Source organism: Trachemys scripta, chromosome 9 (genome assembly GCF_013100865.1).
Source record: "Trachemys scripta elegans isolate TJP31775 chromosome 9, CAS_Tse_1.0, whole genome shotgun sequence".
In the NCBI taxonomy this organism is placed as follows: Eukaryota; Metazoa; Chordata; order Testudines; family Emydidae; genus Trachemys; species Trachemys scripta.
In genome coordinates, this window is record NC_048306.1 from 38,382,653 (window position 1) to 38,408,374 (window position 25,722).

Consider the following 25,722-nt stretch of genomic DNA (forward strand, 5'->3'; position numbering starts at 1 on the left):
CAAGGTGACATCAGTTCCTTTAAAACACAGAACATTTCCCACCATGTCAACTTCAAGATTCATCCTTTGTGAGTTCAACAAATGTACAGTAATAACCAGAGAGAGAACACCAGGAATGGGGAAGACAGGGCCCAATCATGAACAATGTCCCTTCTGCTGAAGTACAGCTGAGACGTGCAGTGCCAAGCAAAGGCACAGGGCAGCAGGGGTGTCCAGGGATGCATGGATTTACTTGGAGACAGAAATCTCCTTTCATGACAGCAGAGGGTGGCCCCTGCACTCCAGGTTGTGGTGTGCAATTGACACAGTGTATTGGTGGGGAATGAAGCTCTGAACAAGCAGAGAGTCAGGGACTGGACTCCCCTCCTACCCCAAACCAGGGCTCTCCTGACAGGTTAGTAGGTGGGGGTGGGGACGAGTGTGCACTTTACTCATGCAGTGTGGGTGTCATAATGGAGACTGAACTTGCCCCTCCTGCTGGACACCTCAGTGTGCATCAGGAGCAGAGTGTGGAGAGGTTGGATTCTCCTCTCCCATTCACAGCCTGCAGTGGGTCCACAGGCACCAGACCCCACCTTGACATCAGAGTGCTGAGAGCTGCAGTGTGGGTGGCACAGGAGAATTCTGGTCTTGGTGCCTGTTCAGCTTAAACCTGCTTTGTGCTAGTGACTGGTGAGGAGGCCCCTTGGGCCCAGCCTGGCTGATCTCCTCTGCATAAATCACAGCTTTGCTGCCTGGCTGCTCCCCCCGCCTCCCCCCCCCCTCCGCGCCCCATTCAGTCTGTAAACAGGCACGTGTCACAGCTAGACACCGGGCAAGAGCCAGGCAAGTGCTTTCGATAGGTCATTGATATCGGCAGCTGCTCATGTTGGATCTTTTGGACCTGCTCCCTCCCTCTGCTGCGTGCATCAGACGATGCTGTGCCTCACGCCAGACTCGCAGGGTGTATCGAGCTGTGTGGGCCTGACTGGTGCACACCGCTGGCAGCAGACACACTGCAGAAAGTCAGAGACATTGTGCTGGAAGAGCTGGCGGCATGGGTGCAGGTACTGGAAGAAGAGGAGCATGAAGAAGATTGCCAGGCAGTAGCCCACCAGCAGCTGCAGCACCAGCAGTGGGGCGCAGATGTAGTTAAACACGTCTGTCTTGAAGAGGTACCAGAGGACAAGCAGGACAGCATTCTCCGCCAACCGCACAGCATAGTACATGGCCAACCGGCCCCAGTTCTGTGCCTTGTCTATCAGGTCCCGGTCAGCCAGCTTCAGTTGCACGGCCGACCAGCAGAATAGGTTGATGCCAGCGTACAGGAGGGTGACGGAGCACAGCACCACCACAGTGCCCACCCGGCTAAAGTTCTTTTCAACATTGTCAGGCAGCCGGGCACCACTACGCCAGAATTGCACCCATGGCAGGAAGAAGAGGATCAGCAGGTTGGCGAGCATAATGGGGATGATCCAGTGCTTGAAGACGCTGCAGAAGAGCACCAGGACGGCCACACGGGTGGAGATCTCCAGGCTGCGCCACAGGACGATACAGATGAATGCCAGCGGCCGCAGCTGGACCTTGTAGTCGTCGTATTTTATTTGGATGGCCAAGATGTTGCAGACCAGCGCCCCATAGGTGACTGATACCAGGCAGATGCCCATCAGGACTGCTGCACGGGAGGGAAGAAAGGTGGTGACCAGGGGTGGTTAGAGTGGTGGTTACACAGGGCAATGCACACGTGCTGCTCTAGACCATGCCTTCCCCTCTGCCCCCCTGTCCAAGCAGACCCTGGGTCAGGCACAAAGGTCTTGGCGTGGACAGGGGCTTGGAGTGGGTATTGGGGAGGGACAACTCATGCCCAATTCAAGCAGGCACTGGGGAGGGATGACTCATGGAGGGTGCGAGGAGGGGGTTGGAACTGGCACTGGGGCAGAATGGTCCCAGTGGTATGAAAAGGGGCTGGGAACGGGCAAGGGGCAGGGGAGGAATAGCTTGTGGCAGGCAGCAGCAGGGGCCTGCAGCAGCTGCAGGTGAGGGACAGAAACAGTCTGGTTAGCTAGATCCCAAATGGGAAAGGAATGTCCCAGCTGAGAACGGCCTGGTGAAGACAGTATGTCCTGGTGCCCTAAATCCTCCCCAGCAAGCCTCTTTCTTGTTCCTGTATCTATAAGTGTAGCGACCCAAGACCGTCTTCTGCCCAGAGTAAGTGGGAACATTTGCATTCCTTCTTACCTGCTGGGTGAGTGGGTGCTCAGTACCATCTACTCCTTCCCCCACCCCACTAATTCAGACAGCTAACAAACCCCATGTCACTCCAGAAAGGAGATTCAGTTGAGCCCAGATACCAGCAGGCCCAGAGCCAAGGCTGCCCCTGCATCAGCTAGGCCTGAATTTGGCTTAAGATCTCTGAGTTAGGGTAAAATTCTGCTCTTGGCGGGGTTGTGCGGCTGTAACTGGGCAAGATCTGGTGGCCCAGGTGCTCAAATACAATGGGGACCGGTGTGGTATAAGCACCTAGGTAGTTAGTGCAGTAGCAAGGAGGACAGGCTGCAGGACAGCCATGAATCCTGCTTGGCCCCATTCCCTTTTCTGTCTCTACAACTGTTACCCACTCAGGCCCTGTCCAAACTGAGGCTTGTAACTGCATTGGAATCTGTCATCAGACACAATTACAGTTTGCATCCGCACCTAACACAGCTATAAACTAGGGAAGAAAGTGGCTGCAGACTTGCCACAGGGCAATCTCTGACAGATTCTGCTAGGAGAGTTATGTTTAAGCAAGTCTCTGTCCACTCTTATTTAGTGCCTAATGTCCTGTGAGCCATAGCAAGTCAATGCAGGACATACTTTGTCTCATGTTTCAGCAGTAGCCAGGCAAAGGATCAGATACTATGATATCAATGTACTGTAGTATGTGTGGGAGGAGTGAGCTTTTGTCCTCTGTGTTACAAAGTCAGCCTTTATATACAGGAAACGTAGCTGGCCTGGTCACTCTAGTTCAGCCTGGACAGGGAAACTGTGCTGCAGCCATAAAGGGAAATTGCTTTTGATCTCGGGTGTAGTGAGTAAATGATGCATTTGCTACTGTGGCATGTAGATTCAAGATGTACAGACAAGTCCCCTATGCAAATGCCTGAACTAGGGTTACTTTCCTGCATCTGTTGCTGGAATGGCCAGAGATTTTATTCCAGAGCTTCTCAAAAATGTTCATAGTGTGGCTCACACCTTAATGGAGATTTTCTAGGGGACGCTTTCCTTAACATTCATGATCACGCAGCATCCCTGGGCAACTATGGCTTATGTACAAAAGTAATACTAGGGGGGAAAGGTGCTTTTAGCTGTCCTGCAAGGAAGGCAGGCAGCACAGTCTGGCTAGTCAGCACTCCATGAACCACCAGCAAGTCCCCAGTGATGCATGGACCACAATGTGGGACCCAGAGTGTTTTACAGTTACAGAGGATACAGAGTGTGCAGGTAGACCCTGGAAGAGCCTCACGGAATGAAAAGGAGAGTTTCTTTTTGTGCTTTGTGAATAATCTCCTCTTCTTTCCTAGGGAGCAGTGCGTTATTTGTGACCTGGAATACTGCTCATTGCACAAAACCTTAAATTGCATGTGGACATGAAGGTCAGTGGAAAGTGGGTGTCATTCTCCTATTAATTCACACCCCTTTGGGTGTGTAAGTGTTTAGCAGCTTAAGGCATATGTGACATACACAGGAATGGAAATCTCCACTTTCTGAACTAGTAAACTTTTATGTAAGCTAGTGATAAACACCAGTTTTATATCCCAGGTACATTAGGACAGTGGTTCTCAACCAGATGTATATGTACCCCTGGGGGGTATGCAAAGGTCTGCCAGGGTGTACATCAACTCATCTAGATATTAGCCTAGTTTTACAATAGGCTACATAAAAAGTGCTAGCAAGTCAGTACAAACTAAAATTTCATACAGACAGTGGTTTGTTTATACTGCTCTATATACTATACACTGAAATGTTAAGTACAATATTTATATTCCAATTGATTTATTTTATAATGCTATGGTAAAAATGAGAAAGTGAGCAATTTTTCAGCAAGTGTGCTGTGACACTTTTGTATGTCTGATTTTGTAAGCAAGTAGTTTTTAAGTAAGGTGGAACTTGGGCTATGCAAGACAAATCAGATTCCTAAAAGGGGTACAGTAGCCTGGAAAGGTTGAGAGACACTGCATCAGGAGGTTACATTGTTTACATACATGAGGAATTGGAAAGCTTGGTTTACAACATTTACTGATTATATGCCCAATCCTGCTCCCTTTGACTTTAACAATAGTAGGCTCAAGTTGTAATAAATTAGATGCAATACTACTATTTTGTGCTTCTAGAGCTTCTTCTATCTGCAGATCTCATAGTGCTTCACAACCATTAATTAATATAGCCTCACCACACCTGCAGGAGGTAGGTACATGCTGTTATCTTCATTTTACAGATGGGGGAAACTGAGTCACAAGTTAGAGCTTGCTCTAGGTCACACGGGAAATGTGTGGCAGAGCCACACAAGGACCTAGGTTTCCTCCCTTCCTGGCCTGCATCTTATCCATGAGATCATCTTCCCTACCCAAATCCAATTTACTTTACCAGTCCTGGGCCAGGTCCATGCTTAACTTTACTCATGGGAGCAATCCAGTTGAAATTTATAGCCCCCATCCCTGGCTAGTGAAATCAACAATGCTGCTAAGTCAATAGGGTTACCATGAATCACACCAGCCAAGGATATGGACCTATGGGACTCCCTCTGGCTGAGATTCTGTGCTGTGCCTCTCAGAGGAGGTTTTGGTGGTTTTAAGCCACTTTTGGTCCCTCCCCGTCCTAGACCAGTCCAGGGTCTGGAGAGGCCCTTGGAGTAGACAGCTCTGGGAGCTTCTCTTTGTTACCATAGCTTCCCCCAAATCTCCCCAGTGATGCAAGCTGTGGCCTCACCCCAGCACACCCCTCCTGCCCCAGCACAACCCCTACACCCTAACTTACAAGGGGGTCCTAGGAGGTAGCCTCACTTGCTTATCTTACACAGTGCCCCTACCAGGGGAATCCTTCCATGCTGGAAACAGGGCGTTTAGGGCCTCTTTACACTGCTCCTGCCCTTTTACGCAGCATGAATGGCTCAAAGCATGAGTGAGGCGCTCACCCTCTAATTCTATTAAATGAGACTGAGATGGGAGCTCTCAGGATTTTATAAGCAGAGAGTCACTAAACACAGCACTCATTGTACATTAGGAATAGCAACTGATTGGATAAAACCCAATTTCCTCCTCATCGTTTATACTATTAGCTTAAATTAAGGTTTATTTTGGTTGGGAGTCTGTTTCCTTGCCTGGATCATAAGAGCTTTAGTGACTTTTTCCATGGACGTCATATGAACTTATTTGTGGCTGCACCAGCAAGACCAGACCATATGGGATGATTTAAACGTGACTACGAAAAATTCTTTTAATATATACGTAACAGTAAGACGAGCTCTGGAATGGAAACAGCTTCCAAAGGAGACAGAGGCAATAGTATCACATGAAGGGAGATGTTAAAGTCCTACCTCACTATGCCCCTAGTGGAGATGGGGATCTACTGTTATGGCCTTCAGCACCACAGTCCCAGATCACCTCACATTGGTTCATGGATTTTAGCCTCCCAACACCCCTATGGGGTAGGGAAGCATTATCCCCAATTAACTGTTGGGGGACTGAGGCACAGGATAGACTGTGACTCTGTAAGGTCACACAGGCAGTCAGTGGCTGAGACAGGAATTGAACCCAGGTGTCCTGAGCCCCACTCCAGTGCCCTAGCCACTAGGCCATCCTTCCCTCACCTACAGGGGTTTACTCTACGAGAGAGAGAGAGAGAGTGCTGCATGGAAAAATAAGCCAGGGACTGAACTAGAGATGTTTCTTTTCCACCCTTTTTGGGTGATATATCAAGTTTAGAAGATCTTAGCTGTACGAGCCAGTGCCGAAGACATCCTATTCAGCAGTGTGCTGCCCTACCTGCCATGGATCTTTTCTCTGGTATGAAACAGGCTCCACAAAGATGTTACCCACAAGTCTGAGTTTACTACCTAAACATTCCCCTCTACTGTCATTTGGATACTGCATTGCTCTTCACCTGCTCTCCCAAAGCATGGTGCAGCATTGCTATGTGCTGTTAAACATCTGTTGCCTTCCATTCCAGAATGGGTTGAACTAGAGGACTAGCCTGTTCTTATGAGACTTCCACTGTGCATTTGCAGACCTGATAGACTTGGATAAGCACTCAAATTTCTGGGCCTGCACCGTGAGCCTCACTGGTTACTACCCATGCTGCCCCATTCCTCCTTTACCTCTGGCAGTGGGGACATACATCTCAATGATGCTGATGTACAGCTGCAGCGTGAGCTGCGGGGTGGAGCCCAGGAAGGCCTGGATCACTGCCATGCGCTTGAAGGCATTGCGGTGTGTGACCAGCTTGCGGATCGAGTGGCCGACCTCCTGCTCCAGCTCTACCTCAGAGCCCTTCCTGAGCTTCTTCTTGCGTGTGATGGTAACGTATGGCTCCTCCTGCCGCCCCGAGCAACAGTAAACCACCAGGGCCTCCACGCACCTGCACAGACAAAGCAGCCCATCAGCTCAGCCAGCCTGCACCCTCACCAGGGACCCCGTCATGCTCCTCTGCAAGTCTCCTTGTCGGCATGCTCCCCAGCAGGAGGTTGTTGATTCCACTCAAGCAGTTTAGCAAGGAGGCCACTAGTGAAGGAGAGCATGGCAAGGCAAACAGCACCCCCGTTCCCAAACATGCACCCCAAAACACACTTTGCTCTGCTGCAATGCTTGAAAGGAGCAGAGGTGTGTGTGTGGGTGTGTGTATAAGAGAGAGAGATCCCCTTCCTAACCTGTTGGCATGACAGCTCTGGTAGCATGGCCTTTTCCCCCAAGGGCAGCATTGTCCATGCATTTTGTTTGATTTACTTTAGCCCAGGGAACAGGTACCCTGGAGTCTTTGCCTCAGCCAGATCCTCACTGGCCTCCTTAGAGTAAGTGAAGGGTTGGGGGAGTGGAGAGTCCTTCTACTTATGCTGTATGTGGTAGTTTATGGTTGGTTTTGCCTGCCTGGAGACACTTCTTACACCGTGCATCTCTGAAATATTCTGGCACTTGGTTTTCTTTGGAAATCCCCATTATGTTACTCTGAGCACTTGGAAGGGTCAATTCAATATCTATCAAAATCACTGGGGGCAGAGTAAGTTTGAGAGAAAGAGAAATGGTTTGCTGAAGAGAGCTAACACCTAAATATGTTTAGCTTCTAGGACCAATGTGTTCTAGGACCAATAGTGGAAAACTTTATTAGGACAATCAATGGTACAAGAGAAATCGCCATTTTTCAGATCAATTGGAATTAGATCTCCGCACCACTTCTCTTATGGGACCCGAGCCTCGCCTGGTTACATGTTGTGTTGCAAACTCTGAACTGAAGCCACATTCATCCGAAAGAACCAGTTTCCAGTGAGCCCAGAGCCAGTGTATGACTCAGTGAAACCAGGTGAGACTCAGCAGTTTGGACTCCAGGGCTGCACTTGAAAGGGTTTGTAGAGAAGTCTCTCTAGAACGTTCCGAGGCTCCTCTCACTACAGCAGCATCCCATTGTAGAGAGATCTGGCTGTGTACTTTCACACAGCTAGTCTGCACAGCAAGACGAGTCAGGCATTTGGTGCAAGATGTGGGATTAGAGAGGGCCTGCAGATGGCCTCTACTCACTGGTACAATTTATGCTACCGTTAAAACTGGCAATGGAAACTTAGCCCTAAAATAACTGTCTCATCCTGATCAAATGATCTGATGGAAGTCCTCAAAAACTTGGATATTCAGTCAAGGACAGCACTATCCCATTAGAGCTGAAGCATCGCGTGCTGAGGGACATCCTGATACTCCTCCATTCTTTGCTTCCTGTCAGAGGATGTAGCAGCTCTGAATCTCTGGGGGTTTGTGGGCTCCGCATGAAGTGGAGGGCTCTGAGTTAGTTGTTTAGATGCCGGCTAGATATACCATATTGTCCTGCTTATCTCCTTCCCAAGAATTCTCCATGGAGATGCCTGAACACCACCTGGGTGCATCCCAGGGCGACTGACACTCTCACAGGGGGCAGGCCGGAAGAGAGACACCTAGCCTGTTTCCCAGCCCAGCTGGAAACAGAAACTGGTTTTAAAAGCTTTATTATTTTTTTAGTGAGCTCTGATGCAGGCTTTCCCACAACATAGGGTATGTATAAACAGGCTGTCTTGCTGGAGCAGGCAGAGCTAACACTGGGAGGGGCAGATTCCTGTCTGGAAGGAGGCATCACTGTCATTCTCTAGGAATGAGACCTAGGCTTCTTCCCTTCCGGTTTACTGCACCCAGCTCCTCCTCCCTCCCTTGGGCCTATGGCTACAGCACCCTGGGTGTCTCCCTGCTCCTAGGATTTTTCTGTTCCAAAACTCACCCATTTGCACCAATGCTCTTCCCTTCATTGTCCCATGTCTCCCCATCTCATCCTTCCCACGTCATCAAACCCAAGGTGACAGCTGCCTTCCCTCAGTCAGAGACAGGACTCCCAGCCACACCTTATTCTCATCTCAGCTCTGAAACAGCCCCAGCAAGATAATTCACCCCGCCCTCCCCGTGCCATACAGCGGCAATACCCTGTCTCTCAGTGTGGACAGCTAACTCAGAGGGGACAAGAAGTGCAAAAAGCAATCATGAAAAAGGAGCCTTTGTTAGAGAACAGTTCACTGCAGACCTCCCCTTACAGAGAGGCAGTAAGCATTTAGTCTGGAAGGGGTGAGGCAGGAAGCTGCCTTGGTAGGTTCCAGTGGCCACTGTCTTTGGGGGAGATGGCTGGGTAGGAATCCCCTGTGGTTTATTTCCATTGGGGTTAGGAGGAGAAGAGAAAATCTCCAGGGCTTTATTCCTCTGAGCCTGTCCTTGGGTAGAGGAGGAAGAGAGAAAACAGGCACTATTTTGAGATGATGAATGGTCTCAGCCTCATGAGGTTTTGCTAATTTACAGATTCTATTTTTTGTAAGGCAGCTGAATCCAAGCCTAAAACCAGTTTGCTTACTTAACCTTTCATAACTACTCTTTCCTTGCTGTGGGCAGGAGGAAACAGATTGCAATCTCCTGTATAATGCTAAAGAGAACCAAATGCAGTAGCTTGGAGCTCCTGGCACCTATAGAATCAGGTTATCAGGGTTGGAAGGGACCTCAGGAGGTCATTTAGTGCAACCCCCTGCTCAAAGCAGGGACAATCCCCAGACAGATTTTTGCCCCAAATCCCTAAATGGCCCCCTCAAAGATTGAACTCACAACCCTGGGTTTAAGCAGGCCAATGCTCAAACCACTGAGCTATCCCTCTCCCCCCATATAGCTAGCATGTACCACAGGGAAGGATCTAGGAACTACCACACAGCTCCTACACCTCTCCCCACAGGGACTGGGGCAGCTAAGAACTTACCCACAGCCAGAGCTGCTACTACACCACTCCCCAGAGAGCCTCTTTAGTAACAGTGTATTAGCCTTCATAATGCTTTCCACTGACAAAGCACTGTACAAACAGTAACTCTTGGCAGGGTAGAACTGTAATAGCTGAGAGCTGTATCACAGCCAGTGCTCCTGCATCATCCCCTACTAGAACTCTGTACAAGAAGCTTCCCTAGTCAACACAGCGTCCCTGGGACTGACTCAATGTGCAGCTGGTTGACTCAGGGAACAGATCATCTCATCCCTAGTTCATTGGGGCAGGGGGAGGGGAACGTGTATGTATTACAATGGGGATGGGGAGGTATTCATGCTGCTCACCTGATGACAGGCCCCAACTGTAGAATGTGCATCAGTAACACCAGTGGCTTGTCACTGGTCAAATCCCTGTGGACAAAAATGAGGGTCAGCTGGACCATGATGGATGGATACAGCATGAAGAGAATGGTCAGCGCAAGCCAGAAGTGATCATCAGAGTGACTGTAGGAGGAACACAGGAACCCAGCAGCCACACACTCGCCACAGAAGAGAAGTGTGGAGAAGATGATACTGAATGGTGGCTTTGTCTTGGGGGCTATAGGGAGCTCCCCTATTTTTTCTTCAAGTGGGGGTTGGTCTGAACATTCCCCAATGGGAACCTCGCACATGTTGTCCATCCTTGGAACCCCAGCCTCTCCAGTCTTATCAGCTCTGAGCTATTCTCCCCTTCCTTGAGCCCCAGAAGTGTTTAATGCAGTGATGAATTAACCCTGTTCAGCCCAGGAGCCTTTAAGAACCATCCTTTTTCAGTGGGTGTGCTCCCTCTGTCTGGGATGCAGCCTGCTACGAGGGGCAATGTGCAGTGTGTGTTGAATCAGTCTACAAAAGAGCATTGACTGTACAACTTCCTCACTTTCAACCCAGAGCCAGGCTGCTTCTACCGGTCACGGGGCAACTGTACCCTAGATACGGACAACAGCAATGGCTGCTAGTTAATGGTGATCCGATGGCCTGGGGAGCGCTGTCTTGGCTTCTGTTAAAAAAAAAAAGTGTATCAAATTCAGGCAACTGAACTGGTGTCTCTTCCAAAGGAGCGTAGGAGCCACCGCCTGAGTGGGGAGCTGCAGTGCAGGGGAATGTCACACGGGCTCCCGCCGGCGCCGAGAAGTTGGCGAAGAAGATCCACGCGGGGAAGTTGCTGCTGCTCTGGATCCAGGGCAGGGAGAGGTGCCCGTCCTAGACGGCGCCGTGCAGATGCCCCTGTCCCGACGCTGGAGGTCTCGGCACACAACGGGCCCGGCTGGCAGGCTGCGCCCCGCTCGCAGTAGCGCCGGGCGGGCTCTCCGGGTCCATAGCGCGCCGCACAACCTGTCCGCAGCCAGGAGCTCCGTGCGCCCCGGCGGGCAGCTGGCCGCGGCGTCCTCACCGGAGACTGGCTGCGCGGGGCTCTGCGGAGGAGGAGAGAGGGGCTGAGCGCGGGCACGCACGGCAGGAGCCGCCCGCCGATGGCTCACCCTCCCCCGGCACCGCGTGGGCACGGGGCGGGGACCAGCTCGCGGGCACCTCGGGCGAGGCTACCCGCCCTACTCCCCCTAGCGGGCTCAGCCGCGGCGCCGGACTGGGCGCGCTCCGCGGGCAGGGCAGTAACCGACAGTCCAATTCCCTCTTCCCCACCCCCAGCTACGGGGCTCGCCCCGGCTGATGTGGCCCAGCAGGTGTGAACGCTTCCGTGCGCCGGCTTCCCGGGTCCTAGCGCCCGTCCCGGTGCGGCGCCTGGCTCAGCGACTGGAGCCGGCTGCCGTTCGGACTCAGGGCTGGGAACGGACTGCGGAGCCCCGCAGCAAGTCCCGAGAGGATCTCCCAGTGGCGTTAATGGGGGGCAGGCACAAAGTATCCCCCACCATCAGCCTCATCGCTATTCTTTCAGTGCCTTGTTGCATGTCCCCCTCCCCCACCAGGCAGAGGGGACCTACACTCGCCCTGGGACCAGTGCTAGTCCTGCTCTTCCTTCCTCCCCCTTCTCTGTTTCTTTCCCTCCCTCCCTGCCTTTTCCCTCTGCTTTCTTCCCTCTGCATTTGTTTCGCTGCACCAGATCCGCGTTCCCACCCCCATGGGTTTCAATTCCCCAACTAAAATGATCAGCAATGAAATAGTTAATGCCGATCTGTAAAGTGTAAGCCTCTCTAGGCTTTAGTGTCAACCCCTAGTGGGAACTCCCCCATCCTTCAGTCATTTCACCTCTCGGTCATTTTGTCAGACTCTACAGACGGCATTGGTTACGCGCCCTTTGTGTTTGGAAGGTTTTCTTTGCAACTGTGAGGGCTCGAAACTTTTTAAAATGAAAACTGAAATTCTGCAGAATCACCATAAACTGTGCAGACCATATAAATGCATCAAGTAGCCAGATGTTTGGCACTATCGTCCTAGACATTATGGACTAGATTTTCAATAAAGTTTAGCATGTTGGGTGCACAAAGCTCCTTTGAAAATCTGGCTGTGATTATGGCTGCTGACTGAGTGACTCTCTCCAAGTACTTGCTGCTTTCCTTAGCTAACTGGCCCAATGCTGCCCTGAAGACCCTAGCTAGGCCCTTGAAGTTAGATTCCTCCTGCTCTCTACCATTCTCTGCACCCTTTCCTCTGCTTTGCAAAGGAGGAAGGAAGATAACAGTGATCTGCCCACAGAAGCTAACATGTGAGCGGAACTCAGCAGATCGCTCTCAGATCTTTGTTCTCACCCACCTAGGACCAGCCTACGGGTGTGGAGTTTGTTTGCTACCTAAGAAGCATAAATTGTGAGGCAGAAAAGTGGGGATCCTTCTAATGCACAATGAGATCAGACCTATTTCCAGAGTTAGTTTCTTGGTGAAGGGAACGGTGGCTGAGGAGTCATGGATGTAACCAGGTTCTGTGTTAAGTGTGTCTGGTCTCAGTGGGTTCTCTATGTAAGGGGAGGCTGTGTGGGAATAGATGTTACTGAGAAGTTATGGCTGCAGCCAGCATTTGGGTAAGATGAGGTGGGCTGGAGCAGCTGGCCTCTGCAATGGCATGTGAATTCCTGTAGTAAACAAAGAAGGTATTTTCTTTTATTCTATAATCTAATGGGAAACTGATGAGATCTTAAAACACTTTTGACCTGCACCCTCTCCTAGCTATTCCTATGAGCCCCACCTGAACCCTCTCCCCTAGCCTATTGATTAGGGTGTTTTCCCTTGTGTCTCCAGGGTCTCCATATGCCTGTGAGCTGGAGACAAGTGGGATGGCTCCTTGTCTAACATAGGGGGATGAAGATTTGAACCAAGGAAACAGAATAGACCTTTCCCTCCATCCTGCAGGTCAGGGACCCCATACTCTTGCAGTCAGGGCTTGGAGCTATGGAAACTTCACAACTGTGGATGTGGGAAGGACCTGGCGACCAGCACCATATCCCAGTCAGCATCCCTGACCACTTCCCCAATAACATCAACCCCAAGGCAGCACCAGCACTCCTGAAGCATCTGAAGAAGTGGTTTTTCACCCACGAAAGCTTATGCCCAAATAAATCTGTTAGTCTTTAAGGTGCCACCGGAGTCCTCATTGTTTTTACCAGCACCCCATCCCTGGCCTCAGGCAGGGATCATTCCTTACATTCCCAAATGTCTGACCTCTTTCTGAATGCATGAGCACTATACTGCCATGGGCTAGTCAATAACTGTCAACAGGTCCTCAGAGCCTATATGCACTCTCCTTGTCTGCCAGAATTCAATAGGTGGTCTATGATCATATATACTGACAGCACCTATTAGATGTGACTCAGCCATGGAATGTTTGTGATTGGCCAATTTTTCCTATTTTAGGGAGACCCAGAAGCTATAGGTAGCTTTAAAAGCTGCTTGCCAGACAGTCCCTTTGCAACTAGGCTGCCTTGAAAGGCATTGATCCAAATTTATAGGAAAATAGTAAGCTGTGATACTATCCACTGCTAATACTACCTCACCTCCTTCTGTAGCAGCCTTCATCCAACGGCCTCCCTGTGCTTTGCAAACATGAACCCTTACAACCCTTGTGAGGTGTGGTTAAGTAAGTGTTATCCCTGGTATACCGAGGGGAAACTGAGGCATAGGAAGGCTGCCAAGGGTCACTTAGCATATCAGTAGCAGAGCTGGGAATAGAATTTGGTTAGATGTTGGGGGGCTTTCTCTACCATCAGACACTTTCCCTCTGAAACGCACAGAAAACAGAGTATTTCATTATTGTGCTCCTTTCTCAATTGGGTGTTCAGCAGGGCTGTGTAGTAAACAAGTGATTATGCTTTCAGCAAGTGGTCAATGTTTTTTTCCTCCGCTCCTAGGCAGTACTATACCAGATTGCTAATATGAGGTGCTACAAGCATGAGGATGTCAGAAGCCCCAGAAGGAACTATGTTCTATCTGAGAGAAGAGGAAAGGGAAGGCTGGATAGGACCGTTAGTGTCCCAGCTTGCAGCTGCAATGGCCTATAAGAGTAATAGTATGGGAAACTGCTGTAGCATCTCTGTATCTACCTCTAGACCTTACTGGGTGACTCTGCTTTCCAATGGTCTCTGTAGGAAACAGGATGGCTGCCACCTGCCTTCATTTTTGTGGGACAGTCAGTAGTGATAGATCTATTCTCCAAACAGAGCTGAAATATCTTCAGGGGCTGATGCAGCATCACAGTACAATGGCATTCATGCCACATTGTGACATAACACATTCATCCCCTAGCACAAAGCACAGCTGGCATCCTCTTCAACACACAGGTGCAGCCCGTGGACATGACTGGTCCCAGCATGCAATGCACCACCTTCATCTGAGCATTAAAGAAACATTGCATGCTGGGGCCAATCATGACCACACCTTTTCATTAGCCATAAGAGCAACTTGTAATCTGCTCCATTTATGCAAATTAAATGCAACCCTCAGGATTCTGGCAAGCTGCCAGTGCAGCCTGCCTTCAGTTGAGCAATGCCTGAGCTCTCCTAACTCAACATAGTCATAGATTCTTAATTGTGTCTTTCCATATTTACTGATAAATGAATTAAATATAATTACTTAGTACATAAGCACACTAATGCTGCCTTCTGTACAAGAATCTCAAAGTACTTCACAGGAATTAACCAATTAAGCTGCATATCTCCTACTGTGAGGTTGGTATGATCATCCCCATTTTATAGATGAGGCACAGAGAGAGGTTAAGGGAATTGCCCTAATTCACACAGCAAGTCACTGTAGAGCCAGGATCAGAACCTACATCAGACTCAATCTTGTGCTTTAACAGACAGATCATAAAACAAGATTGTAAGCACAAGATCTCAAGCTAAATTCTACTCCCAAATCCACTTAGCATTCCAATTATAATCAATGGGATGGGCATGCATGTATCTGTGCTGAACTGGGCCTGAGGTTACTATGGAGAAGGCCTTGAACTCTCAGTTTATTGCAGAGCAGCAGTACAAAATAGGACAGAGGTAAACAAGGAGTGACTGCAAGCAGAGGGAGGGAACAGAAATAAATCATTCCATGTGAAGCAAGAGTTAGTTCCCATCTGGAGAGTTGTGTGCCATTTTAGTTGCCATGCTGTAGAAGCGGTTGCTGCCTCTAAGATGAGCATAGTGCCAGGTGGCATCAGGTATCTAAGAAATGGAACAGATGAGGGAGTTTCTTATTTCCCTGGATAAGAGGTGACCAAAGTTTCCCAATAGAAATTACAAAATAATGATACAGAAAGTTAGGGCTAAAAACAAGGAATAATGTAGCATTGCTCTAAAGCAGCTAGGAGAGAGTTATTTGTGGATGGTTTCTCGGAACGCTTCCAATAGTCTTTTCCAAATACACTAATTATTACTTATTTGTATCACAGTAGGACTTAGAGCCCTATTATGCTAGGCACTGCAGGCCCATAGTGAAACACAGGCCTTGCCTTGAAGAGGTTACCATCTAATTAGACAAAACAGACACCATTAGTTCTATTTTACAGATAGATGAAGTGGCTTGTCCAAGATCAAACACTGGAGACGGCTGCAGAGCAGGAAATTGATTCTAGACCTGGTGAGTCCCAGTCTTGGGCCTGAACTACAAGACCATCCTTCTTCTCAGCCAGTGTTGCCAAGTCTTCTTGGTTTTCACAAATCTCACAATATTTGGCACTTTTCTTAAAGCCCCAGCTCTCTGAGTCCTGTGATCATGGGAGAATCTTGGCTTTTAATTACTGGGAAAGAGGAGGGGGGGGAGTTTCTAGCCCTTGTGGTTACCCAACATATATGTGTTCTGTTTTTTCCTCATGATCTTTGGGCCCTGACTCATGATCTCAGAACATTTTGGGGTTGCAATATTGCTCATCCTAAATATAAAACCCAAATACAGAATTCACTGTATGAGCTTTATTTTCTCTCTGTGGCCTTGGCTACACTTGCGAGTTACAGTGCTGTAAAGGCTCCGCCAGCGCTGTAACTCACTCCCCGTCCACACTGGCAAGGCATGTGCAGCACTGTATCTCCGTGGTTGCAGCGCTGCATGTACTCCACCTCTCCGAGAGGAATAGCGAGTATTGCGCTGCCGCTGCAGCGCTGCAGCGCCAGTGTGGCCACCCAATGCGCTGTGAATGGTCTCCAGAATTATTCGGCAGTATCCCACAATGCCTGTTCTAGCCACTCTGGTCATCAGTTCAAACTCTACTGCCCTGGCCTCAGGTAACCAACCATGTGACCCACCCTTTACATTCCCCGGGAATTTTAAAAATCCCTTTCCTGTTTGCTCAGCCCGGCGTGGTGTGGAGTGCTATCAGCAAATCTTTCCAGGTGACCATGCCTCCACGCGCCAAGCGAGCCCCAGCATGGAGCAATGGCGAGTTGCTGGACCTCATCAATGTTTCGGGGGAGGAAGCTGTCCAGTCCCAGCTGCGCTCCAGCCGTAGGAATTACGATACCTTTGGGAAAGTATCAAAGGACATGATGGAAAGGGGCCATGACCGGGACGCCCTGCAGTGCAGGATTAAAGTCAAGGAGCTGCGGAGTGCCTACCGCAAAGCCCGCATGCAAATGGCCGCTCTGGTACTCCCCCTGCGACCTGCCGATTCTACAAAAAGCTGGATGCGATACTTGGGGTTAACCCCACCTCCACTCCGAGCACCACCATGGACACTTCAGAGCCGGTGTGCGGGGGGAAGGAAGAGGAGGAGGAAAACGGGAGTGATGGTGGTGGGCCGGATGGAGACATCCCGGAATCCCTGGAGCCATGCAGCCAGGAACTCTTCTCGAGCCAGGAGGAAGGTAGCCAGTCGCAGCGGCCGGAACTTGGTGGAGGACAAACAGAAGAGCAGGTTCCCGGTAAGCGGTTTTTTTTTCGGGAAGGAATTTTTTTGGTGCGGGATCTTTGGGAGAGGAGGGTTAGGCATGCATGCCTAGATGTGGAATAGTGCATAGTTGTGGTTTATCACATCGCGGTAATCGGCCTCGGTAATCTTCTCGAATGTCTCATCCAGAACGTGTGCAATGCACTTGCGCAGGTTTACCGGGATAGCCACCATGGTCCTTGTCCCAGCCAGGCTAATGTGTCCGCACCACTGTGCCGCGAGGGGCGGGGGGACCATTGCTGCACACAGGCAAGCTGCATATGGGCCAGGGCGGAAGCCGCATTGCAGTAGAAGACCCTCCCTTGCCTCCCAGGTCACCCTCAGCAGCAAGATATCATCCAGGACGAACTCCTATGGAAAATGTTGGGACAGTGTTCAGTGTAGGTGCCCCCTTAAGCTGTTGGATCTCCCCAAGGCACAGAAACCCAGAGGACAGTGCAGCCCTGAAACAATCAGTCCCCCTTACTCACCATTTTGAGGCTCCCATGGGATATGTGTGCTCTGTTTCGGACGGGAAAATTATGCTATTGTGTAGACCCTGTGTGTTTTCTACTCCTTAAGTGCGGGGGAAATCATTACTCTGTCTGGTATAAACAATGCTGCCTCTGTTAAATGTTGCAATTTGCCTATACAGCTGCATCAACCTTGAGACCTCAGCCATCCCTCTTATCGCCTGCTCAGAGACTGCAAAGACTCAGGAAGAGACCGCGAAAAAGCAAAGAAGACATGCTGCAAGAAGTGATGCGGCAATCTATTAAAGAGAATGAGAAAGCACAGAACTGGAGGGAGAGAGAAAGCAGGATCCGCCAGGAAAACGCAGCGCACTGTTGGCAAAGCATCGCGCACCAGCGGCAAAGCACTGATAGGCTCATAAGCATCCTGGAGCGCCAAGCAGATGCTATCCAGGAGCTGGTAGCCATGCAGAAAGAGGAACAGTACCGCAAACGCCACTCCCCCCCTTACAGCCCTTGTCCCAAAACTCTTTCCGTTGTGCCCCACTGTCACCTCCAACCCACTTTCCCCAACTTCCGTGTTCTTCACGCCACCCGCTGCCTCCAACACTAGTATCTTCACCACCCAGCCCTGAAAACCACGACCCTTAGCCTCTGCACTCAGTCCCCATCACCATGCAGTATAGCTGTCCTGAAGTGCAGCACTCACTGCACAGCACACCAGACAGGACATACGCAAATCTGTGATTGTACCATTCCCCACTCCACCCCCTTGTTCCTTTTCAATAAATACATTTTTTTTTCTTTTCAATAAATGGATTCTTTGGCTTTGAAAACATTCTTTATTATTGCATAAAGTAAAAGACTCCTTAGCCCAGGAAATAAACAGGCACTGCCAGTCTGCTTGTCTGCTAAGCAGACACTGATTCCTAAAGATTGGAACTACTGCACTTCACTCCCGTGCAGGGCACCAGATATCACTGCTGGTTTTCAGGATATCAAATTGCTCCCTCAAGGCATCCCTAATCTTTGCAGCACCGTGCTGGGACCCTGTAATAGCCCTGCTCTCTGGCTGTGCAAATTCAGCCTCCAGGTGTTGAACCTCGGAGATCCATGCCTGAGTGAAGCTTTCACCCTTCCCTTCACAAATATTATGGAGGGCACAGCACGCGGATATAACCGCGGGGATGCTGTTTTCGGCCAAGTCCAGCTTCCCATACAGAGATCGCCAGCGGCCCTTTAAACGGCCAAAGGCACGCTCCACAGTCATTCGGCACCGGCTCAGCCTGTAGTTGAACCGTTCCTTGCTGCTGTCAAGGCTCCCTGTGTAGGGTTTCATGAGCCACGGCATTAACGGGTAAGCGGGATCTCCAAGAATCACAATGGGCATTTCAACTTCCCCTACTGTGATCTTACGCTCTGGGAAAAAAGTCCTGGCCTGCATCTTCCTGAACAGCCAAGTGTTCCGAAAGATGCGTGCATCATGCACCTTTCCAGGCCAGCCTGTGTTAATGTCAATGAAATGCCCACGGTGATCCACAAGCACCTGGAGAACCATAGAGAAATACCCCTTCCGATTAACGTACTCGGATCCTAGGTGGGGTGGTGCCAGAATAGGAATGTGCATCCCATCTATCGCCCCTCCACAGTTAGGGAATCCCATTTGTGCAAAGCCATCCACTATTTCCTGCACGTTACCAGAGTCACGGTTCTTCTGAGTAGGATGCGATTAATGGCCTTGCAAACTTGCATCAACACGATTTCAACCGTCGACTTTCCCACTCCAAACTGGTTTGCGACAGACCGGTAGTTGTCTGGAGTTGCCAGCTTCCAGATTACAATAGCCACCCGCTTCTCCACTGGCAGGGCAGCTCTCAATCTCGTGTCCTTGCACCGTGGGGTGTGGGCAAGCTCCTCACACAGTTCCATGAAAGTGGCTTTTCTCATCCGAAAGTTCTGCAGCCACTGCTCGTCATCCCAGACTTCCATGACGAGGTGATCCCACCACTCGGTGCTTGTTTCCCGAGCCCAAAAGCGGCGTTCCACGGTGCTGAGCATGTCCGTGAATGCCACAAGCAATTTTGTGTCGTACGCGTTACGTGGCTCGATAGCATCGTCGGACTCCTCACTCTCACTGTCACTTTGGATCTTAAGGAATAGTTCGACAGCCAAACGTGACGTGCTGGCGAGATTCGTCAGCATATGCCTCAGCAGTTCGGACTCCATTTCCCGCAGACAGATCGCGCTGCACAGAAACCGTTGAAAGATGGCGCCAAAGGTGGACGGAAACAAAGGGATTTCTGGGATGCGAAGCGATGCATCACGGGGCATTGAGACAGGACCCAGAATCCTCCACACCCACGCCCCCTTCCCACAACCCACGGCGCCAGAATGGGAAAAGGTGCTCTGTGGGATAGCTGCCCATAATGCACCACTCCCAATAGCGCTGCAATTGCCGCAAATGTGGCCACGACAGTGCGCTGGGCAGGTGTCAGTGTGGACAGACTGCAGCGCTTTCCCTACTCAGCTGCACGAAGTCAGGTTTAACTCACAGCGCTGTACATCTGCAAGTGTAGCCAAGGCCTGTATAAAGTTTGATGAGATAATTTTATATGCGGTGGGGGGAGGAGGAGAGAGGGAGAAGAAGCTCCAAGCTTCATGGGCTTCTCCGGTTCAAAATATTCCCTGCCCAGCAGTTTAGCTTCTGTAAATGGAGAACAGAAGCTGCTTTTAAAGAGCTAAAAGACCAGAGAGCTGAGCACATGCTGCTTGAAAACAAGCCTCTCTCCTGTTCTTTGGTGTCTGCCTGGAAATACTGTTGCATTAGGACCCTGAAGAAGGCATTACTACTGGAGGAAATCATTGGGTCATGCCAAGAAACAAACTGTCTGCTTCCCAAATATAGTCATGAACGGGGGTAGAAGCAGCTGGGTCTCAGTGGAGAGACAGGCAGCTATGGTTCCCCATCCCCCATTTTGGATCAGAAATCTCTCTGCAAATAGAATTTGCATTGAGGAATGACTAAATATTTAGCTGTGGCTGTGGGATCTGATGGAGGGGTGTTTTGAAGCCCTCTTTCCACTCGCTGAAAAGAAGCAAAATGCAGCTCAGAATGAGGGAGCTGGATTAAATGGGAATCACCAAATATTAACAAATTAAACATTCAACAAATAAAGGAAACCAACATTGAAACTCTGGGTTCAGAACAATTACAGAGATTAGACCAGCTAAACTGGTGGCTAAAGGGATAATGTAGGTTCAAAATCATTTGCAAGTCAGAAACTCACCCATTTTGCAAAGCAACATAGTGTAGATAACTAAAACTGAACAATTCTTTTTTAAAACCCAGACTGGATTTTTGCTGCTTTTGCATTTCAGCATAGATGTGTCAGTTTTACTTTTGCTTCCATTCGCTTTCAGCACAAGGTTTCCCTGCACTAAATAATGCTGCAATCTTTGGATTGCAAACACTTCAGGGGGGTGGCTTTAGAAAAGTGCTTTGATATGATTTTTCTTTCTGACATCCTGGAGACTTTTGTATTGCTCTTTTTTGTCTTGTACAACATTAGGCCTCAATCCTGTCATCAGATCTGAGTTGGGCAGAATCCTGCACCTGCATGGAGTCCTGGGGTCAGAGATTCGATGGATCTAACTGCAGCAGCCTTGGGACCGGACTTATATAAAAGCAACCTTGTGTGCCGAGTGTGACTGGTCAGTGTCTGATTAGGTACTGAGCAGATAATAACTTGGTACACACTTGGGTAATATTATATGACCATCTTGAGAGTTGGTAGTGTTGATGGGAATTTCATTGCTTCTCTTGTGATAAATCTCAGGCATGGGAAATGTTATTGCTGCTTGTTTGCTGAATTGCCTTTTAAAAGAAATCAAGACATGTCTATTATTTTGGTGGATTTATTTAGTGTAATTCTCTCAAATTCTGTCAGATTTGTGGCAATTCCCATACACACAGCAGGTGACACTGTTACAATAAACCAGGTAGTAAGAGTTTGTCTCTTTAATTAACAGATTCACCTGGTCCCTGGAGGTTTAACCTTATGTGGCCCCGTTAATGCTCTGAGCCAGCCAGAGCGTGTCTGTGAGTGACCTGGCTGTACCAGGCAGGGTCAGGGCCACAACATCATGCCTACCATTGTCATTGCTGCAAGCAGCATGAGGAGGCCACCAGGAATGGAGCCCAGGCCAGAGTGGAAGTTAACCCTCTCATGCCCAGGAATCCTTCAGGTCCAGCATTGCTGTTCAGAATCTGTGATCAAAGGTTAAGAGAGGGATATGCCCCATGCCCAAATGGAGAGGCACTGTGGAGTGGTGTCTAGTGCAGAGAAATTACATGCTAACTTCTCTCTGTGTGGGAAATGGGAAAGAAAGGGTAACAGACAAGCTAGAGGAAAGCGTCTAGGCCTGTCTCTGTCATGGGCTTGCTGTCTTAATTGAGGCCAAGTGCCCCAGTGAAACCCAGCACAAAAACTGGGTAAAAAGCAAAGGTCTGCCAGAAAATCAGGTGCTGCATCCAAGGTCACCTTTCCTGTAAAATACACTACAAAACTCCTGGAATGGGAATGGCATGGGAAAACTGAAAGCCCCTGTCCCCTAGCAGCAAACTGCTATGCAAACTAGACCAGTTGCACAATGGGAGGGGTTGCAAGCTTTACAGAAGGCTGCCCTTTATGGACATTCTCTCCTCTCTCCGGAGCAAAGGTTGGAATTAATTCTCCTATTGCAACTGAATCTAGCCCAAACAAGTATCTGTGTATGTCAATCACATAATAGTCATTCCTGCATCCTCAGGGTGTGAAGCCCTAATCCAGATGGGTACATCACCCTGACTGCCCCCCAAGAAATCCCAATGGATTCAAAGGGAAACAATCTGGCTCTTCCCGTGGTCTGTTTCCCCATTCTGGGAACAGTTTGCCTTACCTCTTTCAAGCCCGTCTGTTTTCTTACCCATCTCATCACTATGTGCTTAAATGTCTTTGTTTCATAAGGAATGAACAGGTGTTTGTGCAGTGTTTTTCAGATGCTGAATTTGAATATACTCTGGGATGCTGCTTATCTCTCTACACTTGATTTCAGGTCCCTCATTTCCTTCATTCCATGGGGTTAAGAGCACTGTAGTGTGTGAGCTCAAAAGGAAAATTTAACTCCGCCCTCCCAAAATGTCTCAAAAAAGCTATTGACTGGAAAAGAGAGCTCTGTTAGCCCTGTTTGACAGCGTGCCAGTGCCAAGCTGGGGAAGACACCAGGGCAGGGTGCTGATATCCAACAGCAAGCTGAACTTTAGCTAGTTCCACACGCGAGGTACATGTACTGCTAGCTAACGGGGGGTTTAGTGACAACATTCCGCCTATTACAGCAGCCCTCCATCAGGCTATTCCATGTCAGCTAGCATCAGGCTGTTGAAGGCCCTTAATTCATCAGCATCTAATTTTCCTCAGGAAAGGAAGCAGTTATCTTGTGATTCCAGTCAGACCATGTGGTGTTTGTGTGTAATTAGTTCTCAGAGTCTAAAGCCCCCATTATCCGACTTATCATTAGCCGCCAGAGCTGTACTGGAATTTAAAGGGACAGTGTGATATTTAACCATACATATTTGCCACACAATTTTGCTTTGACTTGTTGGCATTTATTACAAGAGGCATTTCAAGAAAATAACACTCTCTCCCTCTGAATGTTACAGCTACCATCTACCTTGCCAGTATTGGAACCATAGGAGGAAATGATGCCTACCGCACAGCAAGCAGAGCTCATAGAGAGCAGATCCCACTACTCTCTACAGATCCTATGAAAGCATCAGATGGATCACTTGAGAACAGATCTCCCTTTTCCACTGAGCAAATCAGGACACAATCACCCTTTCCTTTTTGTTGTCTTCACTGACCTATCTGAATCTTAAGAAATCCTTACCCAGTGCTGACTGTAATCATCACTAATTGGTGCCAGGTAATCCCTAGCCTCACTGTTCTAACTGCTAACCTCATTAACCCTCCTTCCCAACTCTAGTCAATCCCATCTTGTTCTAGCAAATTCTCCCCAAATTGGGCTATTCCTAGCCAGTTTTCGTGGGTCCCAAATAACAGCAAATCTAGCCCATCCTAACTCATACTCACGGTTCTTAAGCAATCCCTGTCAGAGTGAATCGCCAGTGCCTCCCCATCCTCACAGCTCCTTCTCAGTTCTAAGGATGTCACAGCCGTCCTTGTTCACTGGACCTCAGGGAATGCAGCAATGTACACCGAGATTTTTAAAATATGTGCTGACTCTTAAGGGACTTGTGGGCTGGGAGTTTAAACAGACCCTGAAGTTTCTGGTGCCAGCATGCTCCTTCACGTGCCTCTGAATCTATCGCACAGTGGGCGGTGACAAGGGGGAGATGCCCACTGGCAGCCACACTAGATTCTTGGTCACTGTGTAGCTTTTTAGCAGCCCTAATGGAGAACGTCTTCTGTTATCAACCTGGGGAGTAAATTCTACCTCCCAGTCTCACCTGGCAACGGTTACCAAGGAAACCTGGAACTGCTCCTGCAATAGAAGAGAGTTGAAGCCCAGAGGCCTCTCCCTGGAGGCTGAGGGAGAGATTCAGCTCTCGCCCACTCCGAAGTAAATCGGGAATAACTTCACTGGCTTCCTTCCAGTTACTCCTGGCTTATGCTGGGGTAACTGAGAGCAGAATCTGGCCATGAATAGCTACGCCCTGTTGAAACCAAAGCTGGGATGAGGTGTTTATCTCAAGGCCAGGACATTTGACTGTGTACCCTGACATAGACTGAAGCAATGGGCTGAATTCAGGCCCATAGCAAAATGTCCATTGACTTCAATGGATTAGGATTTGGCCCTGGAATTTTAGGGTCACTGATGCAGTTTTGCCAACTCTCTGGTTTTTATTGTGAGTCTTGGAAAATTGCGGCGGGAGGGTTAAGGGTTCCTGTGACTTGCTGGTATCTGCCTTCAATCTTGGGAAGGCTTGTCCTTATCGAAAATGGTCACCATCTTCCATTACTCGACTGAAGCCACAGGCCACTTTCAGGGAAAATGGGTGGCTCTTTTGTCACCATGTGTGGGCTAGGCAGGGAACAGGAGAACATAGAGGTGCTGGAAATGGGGCTCTGGGCACAGCAGGTGGGGTAAGAGTGCTGAGAAACAGGACAGTAAACTATGAGGGGACAAGTGGGTGGGGGGGATGCAGGTAGCAGACAGAGGGGAGCAGGAGGAGATTGTGATGGGCAGGAGACTGTGGGAGGGACATGAATGTGGGGGGCATGTAGTGGGGGCCTGCAGGGAGAATGGGTGCAGCAGCTGCCTGTCTTGTCTCCTTGGAAAGGAGCTAGAGAGGGATAACATGGCAGCTCCCTATGCCCATGGGATATGAGTGAGTAAGTGGAGTTCCCTCCAAGCAGTGGACAGGGAGGCCTGTGTATGTGTTTCAATGAGCACAGGAATGTATTTAAGGTTGCATTTTGACCCTGAGATGATCCCATGCAAACTGGGGATAGGGAGCAGCTTCCCCAGAGTTGGAAAAAAATCAAGAGATTGGTACAAAACAGTGGCCTTTATTTGGCTTTAAAAATCATGAGATTTTTAGAAGGCTGTCTCATTATCTTTGAGGAGTCCTTGTGGCACCTTAGAGACTAACAAATGTATTTGGGCATAAGCTTTCCGTGGGCTAAAACCCACTTCATCAGATGTATGGAGTGAAAAATACAGTAAGCAGCATATATATCACAGGACATGAAAAGATGGGAGTTGCCTTACCAAGTGAGGGGTCAGTGCTAACGAGGCCAATTCAGTTAAGGTGGAAGTGGCCTATTCTCAACAGCTGACAAGAAGGGGTGAATATCAAGAGAGGGAAAATTACTTTTGTAGTACTAATGAGGCCAATGCAATCAAGGTGGACGTCCCCCATTTCAAACAGTTGACAAGAAGATGTGAGTATCAGCAGAGGGAAAATTATTTTTTGTAGTGACCCATCCACTCCCAGTCTTTATTCAGGCCTAATTTGATGGTGTCCAATTTGCAAATTAATTCCAGTTCTGCAGTTTCTCATAGCTTTTTTGTTGAAGAATGGCCACTTTTAAGTCTATTATTGAGTGTCCAGGGAGATTGAAGTGCTCTCCTACTGGTTTTTGAATGTTACCATTCTTGAGATCTGATTTGTGTCCATTTATTTTTTTGTGTAGGTACTGTCCAGTTTGGCCAATGTACATGGCAGAGGGGCATTGCTGGCACATGATGGCATATATCACCTGCACCTTCTTGTCAACTGTTGAGAATAGGCCACTTCCATCTTAATTGAATTGGCCTCGTTTATACTGACCTCTCTCTTGGTAAGGCAACTCCCATCTTTTCATATGCTGTGATATATATACTCAGGGCTGGCTCCAGGCACCAGTGAACAAAGCAGGTGCTTGGGGTGGCCAATGAGAAGG

General features: G+C 49.1%; 1 protein-coding gene across 2 annotated transcripts; it reads right to left on the bottom strand.

Moving 5' to 3' along the window:
- On the bottom strand, positions 1-23,668 carry XKRX (XK related X-linked). Of its 2 annotated transcripts, XM_034781748.1 has the most exons (4): positions 23,407-23,668; positions 9,819-10,924; positions 6,332-6,591; positions 909-1,654 (listed from the first exon to the last, which is right to left on the bottom strand). In XM_034781748.1, the coding sequence occupies exons 2-4, from the start codon at positions 10,151-10,153 to the stop codon at positions 909-911; spliced, it is 1,341 nt and encodes a 446-aa protein (XP_034637639.1). In that variant the 5' UTR covers positions 10,154-10,924; positions 23,407-23,668. The 2 variants fall into 2 exon arrangements, with proteins under 2 accessions (XP_034637638.1, XP_034637639.1); XM_034781747.1 differs by lacking the exon at positions 23,407-23,668 and having other exon boundaries at positions 1-1,654; positions 9,819-10,153.
- Between the last annotated feature and the right edge of the window lie 2,054 nt (positions 23,669-25,722).